Genomic DNA, 15,937 nt, shown 5'->3' with positions numbered 1-15,937 from the left:
CAAAAGATTAACAGAGGGTTAAACCTCATCTGGCTGGCAGAACAAGGACAAAATCCTATGCCACCCTTGAAAATGTGATTCCTCTAAATACTCAGTCTCTAAACACCCCGTCTCTCTCCCAGTTTTACTTTTTAGCTTATCCCTCAGCTATATAATAAAGGGCAGAAAGGGATAGGCATAGGAAAGCTCATTCCCTCATACTTTCTGCAGTGGCACAGGGTGATTGGGAAGACACTGAAAATGGTGACTCCTCTTTGGGACATCAACAGTCATACCCTGCTGGTTGATGATCATGCTTTTTCCTGGGGAAGCAGTTGACACATATTCAGCTTTATTGCACAAACATGGCCAGTGTGTAACCATGGCGCTCCTGGATCAGGGTATCAACAGTGTGCTCTTTACCCGTGTATTATTTGCAATCTAAGTATTAGCTGGGAAAGAAGATTAAGCAAAATGTTGCTTTATACTATGTAGCCACGTAAGTCCTGTTCAGGCATGCAGTTCTAAGTCTTGGAAGAAGGAATTGAGGCTCAATGTCATTGCCACACTTGCAACATCTTCAAATGCAATGGATTACTTCTTTATCTTTCTTTAATTGAGAAGGGAGATCTGGAGAGTAACTGGAATTGAAAACCCTAATAGTACTTGCTTTCTGTTGCTGGGAGAGTATCACCACACATTTCTAATCCTTTCAGAATAGCTGTCCAAAACTCTTACCATTGGTCTATCCATTTGGATCTGGTGTATTGCAACAAATGAAACGATAAATCAAAAATGAAAATGAAATAAAGAAATATAATATAATCAAATGTAATCTCATCAAAGATGAAACAAAGTAATCACTGGTATTATCAGTTATGAAAATGCAGAATATAAATGAATATATAAATATATACTTTTATATAATAAATAAAATATCTAGATTTTAGGTGCAATTCAGATATGACCTATCTTTGGAAACAGGGATGCTGTGGAGGCTCAAATTCAGATAAGCAGAGTCAACTTCTGATTTAATGCCCTAAGTTGAGCAACATCAAAATGGTGTGTGTAAGCATAAAAACTATAAATTAGACTGTGCACTTAGTTTTTACATACATTGTAAACATTTTGAAATTCTGATTGAACTATATTATAATGGACTGACATAAGCAAGACATGTAGAGTATGCTCTAAAAGGCTCTAAAAACATGTAGGGTATGTAGGCAGTGAATGGAAACACACGTGGAGTGGATTAAGGATAAACTGAATTAACAATTCCAGGATCCATCTACCAAAAAAAATACATAAGATTTTTGCACTGATTCTTTTTCTAGGATGTTTTGTTGCATTCTGATATTGAACTGGATTGGATTTTCAAAATCTCTTTTGCCTATGACATAGTCAATGTGAGTATGGAGTAGAAAAATCACTTTGTACTACAAGGACAATTTGAAAACTGGTAATTGGTATAGTAACTGAATATGAAGTAAAACCAGAGGACACAGTATCTCTGTTCTTGTCATCGTTGTATGGCAGCTGTGAAAATAGTATTACTGTGTGTCTATATATGTGTAGATGCATTCATGCACACACACAGATATAAATGGGAAAGGATGGCTATGGGACTTAACTGTATACTTACTTTGGATCCTAATTCTAAGAACAAAGAAAATAAAAGAAAAAGTTTTTTCCCTTTGGATATTTTAAGTGTTTTTTGTTTTTGTTTTTTTAATAAACCTGGGACCTGCAAAAGGTATAGGAAAACCACAGTCCATATTTCTAGACAAGTATCTATATAGTTATTTCTGGTTCTGACCATAGAGGATGATTAGGCTGGCGATACTGCAAAACAGTTATCTATAACCAAAAACTATAGTTGAGTATATTATGGTTAAAGGCAATCTAAAGCTGAAATCTTGCTGTTGCTGTTCATGGTGAATATTATGCTCTGGCTAACTTCTTTGCTCTGTTTTTCTGTTAGTAATATCTTTGTATTTCTGGATTCCTTCTCTCTCACACAAATGTACACTCTGTATGTTTGTTTTCAGGGTATGTTCTTCATCCACAACAGCCCTCTGAAGTCTCATGGAAACTTAAAGCCTACAAACTGCCTGGTAGACAGTCGCATGCAAATTAAGCTCTGTGGCTTTGGCTTATGGGAACTTAAATATGGAAGAAATTCTAGAATAATAACAGAGGATGAGACAAACTATGCTGGTAACAGCCTTAAATAATTTGGAGCCCAAAGAGCATTACCCATCAAAGCATTTAGTTTATAACATCTCAGTGTTTAAAGATGTTGAAAAAACATATTGAGGTCATCATGTGCAGTAAGCAGATACCTGCTGCGTTCAATCACTGTGTTGCATAATTTCACCCTTCAATTCTCCATGGTATGGAACACTACGTATTACTTCTACCCACCCAGTCTTCCATGGGATAGAATATTAGACTTTGCTCTGATTATTAGGACTGTAAAAAGTAATGAAAGCACAAACTGCCTGCTGTGGATGACACTAGCCAATGCTGCTTCATATAGGCATGTAAAAAATGCCAGAAGGAAAACTGGGTGACTGAGAAATTCCAATATGAAATGCCCAAATCCACTGTTTGGACTAATGTGCAGTTTATGTACCCATAGATTTTTACTTCACAAAATGTTGTAATACAGTACTCAGCAACTTTACAGTTACTGTATAAATAAATTGCAGATTATTGCAGAAATAGATAGGACAGGATTTAAGACTAAAGACGTTATAGAGTTATTCCTAAAGGCAAGCAAAACTATCTCATAATTTTCCATAATAATAAAAACATTAAAAGATTGTTTCACATATAATTAGCATTTAAAATAAGAACCCTAAATGTCCCCATCCTATTAATCTATCCTATTTTCTTTTTTTGCAGATCTGTACTGGACAGCTCCTGAATTGCTTAGGATGGGGGAGTATCCATTTCACGGCACCCAGAAGGGTGATGTTTACAGCTTTGCTATTATTATGAGAGAATTGATATACAATCATGAAGATGGTCCATTTCAAGATCTAAATAGGAGTGCAGAAGGTTCTTTTTTCCCTTATTTTGAGAACTTGTGTCATTTGTCCTGCAACGTTTATGGGTAGGAAAATTTATTTAGACACACAGACACACATTTATAATCTGTGTGTGTGTGTGTGTGTGTGTGCATGAGAAAGAGAGGAGGAGGAGAAGAGGGAGAAGAAGAAGTGGAAACACAATTTACAAACCATGCAGCCTAAAAGTCTTTGGGAAGTATTACACATGTATGTCTGATAGCTAATCTACACAATATGTTTAACATTTTCAAAGAAATGGTATACATTCCTATACTGAAGCTTGTATCAGACTTTGAGATAATGCTATCTGAACCAGTCAGTTTAGACATAGTTCTATTTTTCCATAAGGACAACTGCATTTTAAGGCCAAATATTCATCTACACCAAGTATCTCAAAGTGGGCTTCTCTCTGTCTTTTATTTCTTTCCCTACATATTTCTTCTGATAAATTATTGCCCTGTACCATTCTCTTTGCTCCAATTCATTTTAGACTGTGTCTTAGAATTTGTTTAATAAGTCACAGCCTGTCAATTCTTTCTTCAGAATGATCTGAAGTGCAAATCTCTTTAAATCTTTGCCTGCTATGGAACTTAGGCAACTAACCATCCATTAAATAACTAAATAGATTTGTCCCATACTGATGTGGTTCTTATCCAGATGTGTCTGCTTTCTGCCTCTATGGAAGCTGTTGACCCCAAACACAGCCTCAAATGTGTTGTCCCATATTGAATGATTTTTCCCAGGGATGCTCCAGGATTCAGGGCTGGGCTTTTTCCTTTATATTTCTGTATTTAAATGGGAAGGGGAATGCTTCTATGAGGCAACTCTCCCCCCTTTAGAAAACAATCTGAAAACATGCTGGTCAAATCTGGCCACTGTGGTGCTGAATTTCAGCAACAAAATTTGGAGCTATTTTAAGGGGAGATTGACTTTTTTTTAATAATAAAAACCACCTAAAAATGAGATGCACATGGTATTATTGAAAATTATAGGAAGTGGAGGCCTCTTTCTTTCTTTCTTTCTTTCTTTCTTTCTTTCTTTCTTTCTTTCTTTCTTTCTTTCTTTCTTTCTTTCTTTCTTTCTTTCTTTCTTTGGTTTAAAAATCCTACCTTAAGCATGCCACTCCCATTTCATGCTTATTTTTGAAAGAGAAAATTGAAATTGCACCAATGAAAATTAGTTGTTTTGCCGCTGAATTTCATTGGCATCTTCCCAGTGAATGGATTGATGCATATGGATTCAAGTGGCCTACAAAACTGGATCCACAAATTGGAGTAAATGAAAGCCAACCAAATTGCATTATGATTTAGCACAGGTTTAGAAAGTGCCAGGTTTGAAGTTTTGAATACCACTCCTCAGAATTGGCACTTCCTAAACCTGTGCTAAGTGATAATGCAGTTTGGGTAGTTGGCTGGATTAACACATGCAACGTGTTAATCCAGCCATTATAGTTTATGAAGTTATGATGTATGGTTTAATATTAGATGAAAAGCAAAATGTGTAATATTTTGAAATCTTGCTCTAACTGTTCATTAATTCCAGAAATAATAAAAAGAATCAAGGACCCTAGGTCTTCTGTTCCACTGCGACCCTCTCTTTCAACAGACAAATGTAATAGTATGGTAACTGAACTTTTAAAGGCATGTTGGGATGAATATCCAGAAAGGAGGCCAACATTCCCTGATATAAAGACAGCACTAAGAGAAGCCAGTCCTGATGGGTAAATTTTCTCCTGATGCAAAAGTACATCTGTTTGATATTATTGTTTATTTGATGATGATGATGATGACGATGATGTTTAAAATTTTAAAAGTGTTGGTTTCTTAATGAAGGTATCAAATACATCATAAATGAAAGATGTATTGGTTAGCATTCTCACATGCAGGCCTCCTCCAAACCAAGAAATGGAGCTAATTGTGAAGAAGAAGGCAAGAGTTTGCTGTTGTTTTGTTTAAATGATTATTCAGAAGCTTTGTAACCAGTTGTGTTCTAATACTGAAAGAGTCTGCCCAGCGATGGATATATATATATATATATATAGATATCCATTATTAATAATTATTGACCAATTCTTATAATGTTTCATTTTAGCATATCTACCTGCCCATTTTAAAAAGAAAAATCAGTCACCAAATGCAAACCCTATAGATAAAACATGAATTTTATAAGCTGCAATCTGATCTTTGAGTTGGTAAGCTATTGGGGGAAAAAACCAGTATCAATCATTTTAATTAAAACTACCAGAGATTTTCAATAGTTTTAATTAATTACTGCTGTGGTTATCAGGTCATTTTCAATTCTTAAAGAATCATGCAGGGTGGAAAGGTTTTTAATCAATAGAGTCTCAGAAGCAATATCACATTCTCCTACATGACATCTTTAGAGAATTGTAAAAACAGTTTCATTCAATATTTACTTTTTCAACACTTCCAAAGCCATTTCAGTATCTTGGACAACATGGTTAATAAACTGGAAAAATATGCAAATCATCTGGAAGAAGTAGTTGAAACAAGAACAACCTTGTTGTTGGCAGAAAAAAAGAAGACTGAAAAGCTTTTATCAGCCATGCTACCTAGGTAAGTTAAATCTTTCACTTTTTTTCTCCTTTATGCTTGAGTAGGTTTCCTAAACTGTTTTCATCCTGCACAATAGGTCTGTTGTTGTTCAGTCGTTAAGTCGTGTCCGACTCTTCGTGACCCCATGAACCATATTGCACCAGGCCTTCCTGTCCTTCACTGCCTCCCTGAGTTTGCTCAGTTTCATGCTCATTGAGTCAGTGATCTGAATGTATTTTAGGGTGTTTTTGCTTTAATTCCAGTTCTGTTCTCTTTAATAATCAAAAAGTATAGATCTCAGAGCAATCTTTACCCAGAGGTCTGACGGCCATGAGGATAGGATGAAAGTACAAATGCATTGGTAGATACATCTTTACTCTGGAGACTCCTAGTATCTTAGTACATTCATTTGCTATAAACTATAGCTTGCTTTTTTCATCTAAAATAAAGCATTCTAATATGCAGGAACTAGAATTTCCTGCAAATGAAATTGCAAAGAACAAATAGTGTTGACTCCTGGCAACTGCCTGGAAAAGTCCCTGCAGTTTTCTTGGCAACATTTTCAGAAGTGGCTTGCGATTGCCTCCTTCCTAGGGCTGAGAGGGAGTGACTGGCCCAAGGGCTCCCAGCTGGCTTCATGCCTAAGGCAGGACAAGAATTTATAGTCTCACAGTTTCTGGCCCGATGCCTTAACCATTACACCAAACTGGCTCCCCCCTGCCCCAAAATTTCCCACAAATGAAATTGCAAAGTAAGAACAAACTATGATTTGGAATAGTAGAGCTGGATCTGAATTAAACTGGTTGTATCTATGGTCCATTGAAAGCAAGAAAAGAAGTTCATGTAGCTATCTGAAATCACATCAACGTCAGTAGAACATAAAACAAATAACTATGGATCCATCTCTATAATCAGCAAAGCACATTACAACAGAATCAGACAACCCTTAATTCTTACATACTAGGAATGAAAACTTCTTTTCCCCATCACTCCACGGGTAAAAAGAGAGAGAAATATGGAAGCTCAGATTAAGTCTTTTCATTTTGTTTCAATGCATGGGTTGTTTTCACTATTTATTTGGCATTATATTGGAATGGAACTGCCACAGCTTTATTAAGAATTAAATGCACCTAGAATGGGGCATCAAAAACATCTTGGAATAAGGCAATGATAGTGGCAACTCCCTTACAAAAGGGAAATGGTAATTAAAATACTTCATCCTTTTTGTATAGGATCTAGATATTCATGGCTCGGAGGTTGTCATTGAACCTGAATCTGAACATAACAAAGATCCTTCATCTATGTGCTGTTTGGCAGTTTGAACTTTTATATAGCTGACACCAGATGGCTTAAAATCTTGGCACTCCTGCATCTCTTCATAAATGAACTTTCAGCCAAGATTTCCAGTGAATTGGGACCTAGAGAAGGATGAGCAACTTGAAGCACACAATTTACTTTCATGTAGTCCTGGGTCTAACTTCAAAGCCTTCCTACAAACAATCATTTTGATCTGGTGCTCTCCTGATGATTGGGAAGAAGGGGGGGGGGAGAAAAGGAGTACTCAGTAAGAAGGCAAAAGGATAGACCCACCCACTTTTAGTTTGGCTTTATCCAACTTTTAGGTGTGGTTTTGTCCAACAGTGACTTTAATTCCCCCCCCCCTTTTTTTATATGTGGCTCCCAATAGATTGTTTAATGTTCACCTAGTTCTGAGAACTATTTCCCAGACTGAGAACAACACTGGCAGTTATGAAAACTAGGACCAGATGTACTTTGATCCTCCTACACTAAAATGCCAACCTCCTCCCTCCTCTCAAGCCAGTTGCATTGCAAAAGCACTAAAAAGTGATAAAGATGTTGACACCACAATAGAATAGAATGCCTTTGAACTGTGGTGCTGGAGAAGACTCTTGAGAGTCCCCTGGACTGCTAGGAGGTCAAACCAGTCAATCTTAAAGGAAATCAACCCTGATTGCTCATTGGAAGGATCAATAATGAAGCTCAAGCTCAGATACTTTGGTCACCTAATGCGAAGAGAGATCTCTTTGGAGAAGACCCTGATGCTGGGAAAGATTGAAGGCAAAAGGAGAAGAGGACGGCAGAGGATGAGATGGTTAGATAGCATCACTGAAGCAATGAGCATGAAACTGAGCAAACTCAGGGAGGCAGTGAAAGACAGGAAGGCCTGGCGCAATATGGTTCATGGGGTCACGAAGAGTCGGACATGACTTAACGACTAAACAACAACCACAATAGAGCATGCAAAGAGGCTTCCTTTAAAAGTCAATTGGTAGCTAGAGTTTCTGCACTGGAACCTGATCCTTTCTTTCTCATAAACCTCATTTAGGTTAATTTCTTGGATGTGGAGGTCGAAATCCTGACTTTTGGAGTACACACATTTTTGAAACAAATAACACTATCTGTTATTTGCTGTATCTTAAAGTTATGACCCGATTGCATACTGTGGAAAATAACTTCAGTCTTTCAGTTGTAGAATTAAGAACCATCTTGTTTTAAGGATGAGAAACTGTATGTAACTTTACATGACTTTATGATTTTAAGACTCTGCTGTGATTTTTTTCTGAAATAAATAGAGGCAGAATTTATCTCTCATCTATTTATGTTCCAGCTTTATAGGAGAACAACTTGTTGCTGGAAAACCAGTGGAACCTGAAAGCTTTGAATCAGTCTCCATTTTCTTCTCAGATATCGTTGGCTTCACCAAGTTATGCTCTTTCAGCTCTCCCCTGCAAGTTGTCACTCTCCTCAATGACCTGTATAGTCTATTTGATAATATCATTCAAATATATGATGTCTACAAGGTAAGGAAAAAAATTCCCCTGGAAAAGGATATCTGCATCATTCCTCTCAGTAGCCATGAAAAAAAAATCCATAATTTGCCATATATCATTTTCTTTGTTTGAGAACAGTTGTGAAGATAATTAAGACATAAGAACATGAGATTCCTTTTTTGTGTCCTATAAATTCTATATTCTGTTGAGGGATGAAAATTCGAACCTTCCAAAAACATGTCCTACTTACACACTTTTATGAATTGCTATTAAATTCTATAATCTGTTCTATCTGGCATCCTACTTCTATACAAGTACAAATAATGGGTTTTGTTGTTTCCAGGTTGAAACTATTGGAGATGCCTATATGGTTGCTAGTGGCCTCCCCATTCCCAATGGAGCAAAACATGTTGAAGAAATTGCCACTATGTCTTTGCATTTTCTCAGTGCAGTTATATCCTTCAAAATCAGGCACCTGCCGAATGAGAAACTGAGGGTGCGAATTGGAATTCATACAGGTGAATAGTATCAATCTCTTTGGACTTTCATCTCTTAACTGAACTGACCTTTTGTGAAAATGAATTTATCAGAACATACACTGCTCATTGGGACAGAATCAGCAGAAGCTTGCAATTTATTATTCTTTCTGATTTATTTGGGTAGACTGAGTTGGAAGTGTCCTTTAGACTTAAACCTACACTGTTATAGTCCTCCCTTGCAAAACTTCCTTTATGGAAGAGATCTTTGATCAACTAAGAATAATTGCTTCTTTTATTGGTTATATTACATTGATGTTCTCTCATGGTTTGTTTTATAGGATATTAAATAATATACTGCGAAAATTCATTGCCTTTTTCTGTCTGTATTTTAGAGAGGTATTACAGCTTTCAAGTCAGTCCTAGAAGCTATCCTGAGATATGTGTCTGTGTTCCAGATGGTCACAATATGGAATGAGTCAGAATACTACATTTGATGCCTATTTTGAGAATTAATCTGATCGCTTATTATTTCTGGATCTATCCTATCCTATCCTATCCTATCCTATCCTATCCTATCCTATCCTATCCTATCCTATCCTGCTACAGAAATCATATACATCAGATTAAGTCATGGTTTAACTTTTTTTAATGAACTAAAATTGGCTATAATCCATGCTTTATTAACTGCAATGGTTGTATTCATATAACAAGCTAAGACAAAATCAAACAAGCTATGTTATGTCTTTGTATGATGTGTCAACCAGTCACTGACTGAGGAGGTAGTGAGACTGTATTCTTCTTCCCTCCCTACTTCCAGACATCTGCTGGTGTCCTGTATATATTCAAAGGAAGTAAGAATGGAGCTTTGCATGTTAAATTCTGTGCACATATCTCAGAGGGCTAATCTCCATGATACATGACCAGAATGTTGTGATTATGTATATTTGAGGCTGGAGTATTATTTATTTATCATTATTTACATACAGGATTTCACCTATGTGCTATATTACCAAAACAACTTTACTAATGTTAGAGGATATATAGGTGATTCATTAGGACACTCTGCATTATACTTGCCTGAACCATCCACATAAAATATTTTTTTCAGAAAAAAAGAGACACAGTCAGAACAAAATAAAGTGTATTAAAATACGTATTTTCTGCTGGGAAAACAAGGTATTAATGGACTTTTTAATTGGATTCCAACTGGCTCATATTTTAGTCCCTCATAATAGCTATCCAGTGGTGGATTGTAGTGGGAAGATGATTAACCTGATCCATGTTCTCAAGCATAGTCTTGTGCAACTTTGGTCCTATATTGCTAGGAAAATTGTTTCTTCAAGAAAGAATAAGAGCATTCATTAGAATAGGAAAGTCACTACAGCTGGGAAAACAAAATATATGTAAAATATAAAATGTTCAGATCACATGCCCTAAAATCCCAATTTTGTTTCTACATTTCAGTAAGAAATAAAGCATGCCAGAATCTTATACTTCTTTTCTGTGTAGCTGAAGTAATTCTTAGTGCTTGTCATTCCAGGCCCTGTTGTTGCAGGAGTGGTAGGCATCACAAGGCCACGATATTGTCTCTTTGGAGACACTGTGAACACAGCCTCACGGATGGAAAGTACCAGTTTACGTACGTTGTCATTCATTTCTTACAGAGAAAAGAAAAAGTTGATGTAAACCATATCTATCATTTTATTCATGTATCCTGTTTCAGAAATCAATGCATAGCAGTCTACAGTGGAATAAATGGACGGCAGTAATAGGTACTCATAAGATTCTCATACTGCTCGGAAGTTACAAGGAAAGAATATTATCTTTACACCCTGATTGAGGAAGCATCTGGCTGTTCATTATTAAAAAAAAAAAAAGAGGATGACTTTAAATTAGTTCTTAATTATAAAGACTATGTGAATTGCAATCAGCTTGATTGCTGGACTTTTAATGTAATTAAGAGTTAATAGATAGGGAAAAAATAGGTTATTAGACAGAACTCTTAAAACAGAATACTTTCAAAAACTTGCCATCAATGCATAATGATGTAAGTGTCTTTCTCTCCATCTCTTAGCTCTGCAAATCCATGTTTCTAGTATCACAGCAAATGCTCTTCAAAGAATTGGGGGTTACAATTTGCAAGAAAGAGGAACTATAAGAATAAAGGTATGTCTTCCATAGAATCAAAGAATACAATATATTCTGGCTAAACCTCCCTGTAGCTGAATATTGTGTGGATAGCTTTTAATTTGACAATGTATAGCCTTTGGGATACTATAAACTTGAGTTCTCATCAGAGCTAGTCAGCATTGCTAAAACTGAGCGAAAGACTACAGGAACTGAAGTGCTACATCACTGAAAATGCACCTTATTGCCCATCCCTATCTCAGAGCTTTGACATTACAACCATTTGTAGATTGGTCAGTACTTTGGGCAATTCTTACATTACAATTATGCTTTTTCCAGTACAAAAATATGCATGCATTCCAGATGGATTAACAGTTTTGTTTCAGGGATAATAAAGTTTCATTTAAGTCTAGCTTGGTTCTTGGCAATTCCATGAGTATGTGCATATACTCTCTAATGTAGCCTAGAACCCTGGGTCTCTCATTCAAGTACAACTAGGTTTGACCCACCTTAGCTTTTTTGTGAAATCAGTCGAAGTCAGCCAGATCTTGTCACGTTGTTGGGCTATTTAAGCAGACAGAATCCAAAATAAAAGTCAGAGAAAGGATTATGAACCAGAAGTATTGAATGGTTTCTTAGAAGTAGACTTCCTATGAAGAAAGATTGGGATATTGAAGAAAAAATGGCAACCCAAGATTCCATTTTCTCAATTTCTTCTTCATTACCTTTTCCCTTGAAGGAATACTCTTCATTGTGTTAAATGCTAACTTTCTGCAATTATCGGTGTTGACACTTACTACATGTGGGTAGCTTTGCTTTGCTTTTGATGTTATGTAAAATAACTGGTTTTGTTGATTGCTAGGGCAAAGGGCAGCAAAGAACTTTTTGGCTGAAAGGAAAAGCTGGATTTGACATGCCCCTTGCAGATTTCAACAGCAAGTTTCAACAAGAGCTGAAGGGAAATGTGGAGGCAGAATCTGTAGTTAAGCACTTTACTTGACCCAAATGTATCAACTGACTGAGATTATTGCTTATAGATAAATTATAAATGGAATCCTGCTTGGAAAAGGATCATATAGCCATTCCTCATGATACTGTGTCACATGAAGCAATGTGACAGACTATCAATATAATACAATCCTATTCTGTACATATCTTCCTTTAGTTTAATAGGAACTCATAATTGATTTCTTCTACAATTTTTCCTCTTCTCACATTAAACTTCTCTTTTTAGCTTGGCCTTTTCTTAGCCTTATGATTTCTGAACTAACTTCTACTGGGTCACTGATCTGTCCATATTAACGTTTACATTCCAACCTAGAGATAGCAAGGATAGAATTATTCAACTCTCTTAAATTCTGTGATTACATCTTGCTGTATACAAAATGTCTCCTGGATACAGTACATGTAATAGCTCTGCCTTTTAATACTTAAACTTTCAGTCAAAGGGAAACAGTTCAAATCAAGGTGATTTTCTTTAACTCTAGAAATGTTTCTTTCCCATCTTTATATTCAGATAGTTCTGTCTTAGAGATGAAAAAATAAAATCATTTGCAATGAAAAGAAGTATCTGAAATAAAAGTTTATAACATATAGAAGTAGACTGAGGTGCAGTGTTCCAAATTCAAACAAACAAACTTTGTTTTAATTTAGAAATGGATTCAAATGAAAAGAAAGTAACACTCAGATCAGCAGGAGGCCCTCTTGAAGATACCCCATTGCGAGAGGTGCAACTGTCTGACATGTGGGAAATTTTGTATTTCTCTCTTGTATAGCTCCCAGGCTGTGGAACAGGCTCTTAAGGAGATGTTCCTGGACTCTACTCTCCTAGTATTTAGAAATTTGGTAAAAACATATTTCTTTCTCCATGTTGTTAAGTGTTAATTGTAATTGTTGCTTTATTTTAATGTTTGACATTTATCTGTATTTTAGTTGTATTGCTGTTTAGCTTATAGTTTGTACACTTTATACTATTGCAGATTGCCTTGATTGTCAAACTGGTAGAATGAAGGGGTATAAATCTAATTAAGTAATAAACATCTAACCACAATTGAGCAAGATGTCTGTTAAGCTGTGGTAAAGCAAGGAAAAATAACTGCTGGATTTAAACCACACTCTCATGTTGACAGATGGCAATCAATATCTTCAGGTGGCTTCATTCTAGAGTCTCATCTAGCCATGCAATATTGAGTATCTAGTTCAAGGCAAGGAACCCTACAAACTATCTTACTAGGCTTTCAAAGAGCTATAAAAAGATAACTCTTTAGGAAAGTGCTTGGTGACTGGGAGGATTAACCTATCCCTAGCTGGTGGCATATCTATATTGTTGTGTCGTATGAGGTCTCTCAATATCAATTATGCTTTTAATTCAATGCTGCCAGTGGAGGTAACTCACTTAAAACACTTGGGAACTGAATGGCACAGATGCAGTAGTACATAAATAATTGCCTTATAAGTCTAATGCAGATTTCATTCCAGGAAGGTGCTTTGAGTTACATGGGAGCATAAGCATGATACCCATCTGCCTCTCTCTAAAGCAGCTGGGTCTTTTTCTGTGATCATGTGGATGCATTCTGCAGCTGCTACACAATCTTGTAAAAAACATGGCTGCTTTAAAGACTTGAAGCCTTTATGTGCTACGTTTGCTCCAAACTCTGAAGTATCTTTTAGGAGTAGTATCTAAAACATGGCACAGCCTGTCTGAATTGTAGTTTCGTATTAACAGATTTTTCATGGTCACATTGCTACCTTTTGAATAGACAACCCAAAGCAAATGTAAGGCAGGACTCTGTTTTTCATAGGGCTAGAGCTTTTATACGTGTTTATACCCTTCCCACCTTCTAGAATTACATTTGTTTCAATCCTAATTTTAGATTATCAAAGGATAGACCCACAAGTCAAATTTAAATTAAGGAAAAGCATCCCTAGACAATTAGTAGGATTTTTTCTTACCTTAAATTCCTCTCTTCATCCACTGTTACCACTTCTGCATAAGTGAGTCACAAGGGAATTGTCACAAAGCCTCATATTACCTACTGCACAGTATGTGTATCTGTGCAACATATTTCTTGCATGTTTTGTCTTTATGCAAATATAATATTTGAAGTAATCCTAGATGCATAATATCATAGTATTAGCTGTATAAAGTTTGCTATTTACACTAGTATAAGAAATAGTGTAATCTTCTCCATATTGTCTGAGGAGACGCCTTTGTATTTTTTAAAAAAATGTGACTAGCAAAATACACAACTAAGGAAATGGTGTAGTGAATCTCATCAGACACAATGGGATTTATTTTTACATAAGCAAACACCCTGTGAGTGTTAAGAATATCTACTTAGAAATAAACTTCTTTAAATATAATTTACTGTATAGTAGAAATGTCAGTTCAGAATAGTATTTTTGAATTAGAAACAAAGTAGTATACGATGAAGTAGAAAAATCCAGGCTAATTATCTTTATTTTTTTAAAATGAAATCTAAATATTCTTCTTAGATTCTTTTAAAAATATCTAATTGTTGAAGTTTTGATTAAATAAAAATTGGTAATTTCATTAAATCAACCTATAATAATGTTGAAGAATCATTTATTTGAATGAAATTGATATTGTTCCTCTTGCCCTTATTCAAAATTCATCTTCATGTTAAATTCTCATAAGACTATAAACTGCTTCTAGGTCACATAAAAGGTGTTGTGATTCTAGTATTCTGTTAACAAAATCTATCAGCCAGTTCATTTTATAATCTATTATTAATTTTAAAAAATGACATGTTCATTTTCTAATACAATTGATTATTAATTAAATGTGGATAAAACACATAGATCAAGATGAGAGTTCGCTTATTCTTTTCTTTTCATTTTTCCATATTAAAAAAAAGTGTAGATTGTAGCTTATATCTTTAATGTAGTTCAGGAAAGTCAGTATTGAAAATAATAAGTGTGTATAATGGACTGTATAACTATTTCCTCCTCTTCATGTCCTCAACTGTTATGTTTATTTTCTTAATTCTGTCACGTTTTTAAAAATGGATTTAGTGTATATCTTTCAACTCAACAGTCAGAGTGTGATAAAGTGTCATGGGAACATTGCCCAGTGAGTACAGAGGTTAAGGAATGTTCCAGGCCTTGCAAGCTTTGAACTGTAACTTTGAAAGTTGCACTTCAATGACTTTCTTAGGTGATCATTTTTAAATGCTGAGAATGATGGTCCTAGAATGAAATGCAGCTTGGAATAGAAGTCCTACTTATTCACCAAATGTTATATGTTCAATTATTACTGGCACCCTCAGGTAGTCTGCAGTACAAACATTTTGTCTTTTCTATGAAGTATTTCACATTTGGCCATCATGGATTCATTAATCTGAAGGTGGATAGGAATCTGGTCTTTACATTTTGCTGTCATTTGTTGTGTGAACCTAGTAATTATGGTCTAAAAACCATAATTAAGGCTTATGGCTTAATAAGACATGCGAATCCAGTCAGTGTCCTCAACACAAATACATTTTACTCAGTAACTGGCAGTGATCTTGGTTGTGCACAAGGATTCTTCCAGCTAATACACAGAAGCCAAGATCTAATTTTTAGGACAAAAGTACTATACATTAGTTCATCCTGAAAATTACTAGGTACCTTGAGTTAGGAACAGCTATATTCTAAGCATTAGTCTGCTAACCCAATTATTATCTACTGTATTCTTAAAGAAACAGTGCTACCACTAACTAGCTGATTCCTGCAATATGGTTTTCTTGCTAGTCCCAATCTTGAGGGTGAGATAGATGCTTGGTTCAGACAGTCAAGAAATAAATTAAAGGCTGCCTTTTGTTGGGACTAACATTTGGGGGGGGAAAAACCACTTGTAAATTACATTAAAAAAATCTTTATTCTGTTACTCAGAAAACAAGAAATTTATATGAAAAAAGCACATAGTTGAA

At 35.5% G+C, this 15,937-nt stretch overlaps 1 protein-coding gene across 1 annotated transcript in view; it reads left to right on the top strand.

Annotated features, from left to right (window-relative positions):
• LOC103060465 (guanylate cyclase 2G-like) overlaps positions 1-13,368 on the top strand; it is a 43,885-nt gene extending 30,517 nt beyond the window's left edge. The window contains exons 11-20 of the mRNA XM_088132582.1: positions 1,314-1,385; positions 2,028-2,196; positions 2,887-3,042; positions 4,596-4,773; positions 5,489-5,629; positions 8,238-8,430; positions 8,744-8,918; positions 10,420-10,518; positions 10,954-11,045; positions 11,869-13,368. Coding sequence (XP_087988708.1) covers positions 1,314-1,385; positions 2,028-2,196; positions 2,887-3,042; positions 4,596-4,773; positions 5,489-5,629; positions 8,238-8,430; positions 8,744-8,918; positions 10,420-10,518; positions 10,954-11,045; positions 11,869-12,006 — 1,413 coding nt within the window. The 3' untranslated portion in view covers positions 12,007-13,368. The remainder of the gene's footprint in view (positions 1-1,313; positions 1,386-2,027; positions 2,197-2,886; positions 3,043-4,595; positions 4,774-5,488; positions 5,630-8,237; positions 8,431-8,743; positions 8,919-10,419; positions 10,519-10,953; positions 11,046-11,868) is intronic.
• Positions 13,369-15,937: the final 2,569 nt, after the last annotated feature.

This window comes from Python bivittatus, unplaced genomic scaffold (assembly GCF_059951505.1).
Source record: "Python bivittatus isolate LINGU-HERP-01145 unplaced genomic scaffold, Pbiv_v1 ctg000980_np1212, whole genome shotgun sequence".
In the NCBI taxonomy this organism is placed as follows: domain Eukaryota; kingdom Metazoa; phylum Chordata; class Lepidosauria; order Squamata; family Pythonidae; genus Python; species Python bivittatus.
The sequence above is the reverse complement of the archived record's forward strand: the minus strand, read 5'-3'. Positions and strand labels throughout refer to the sequence as shown.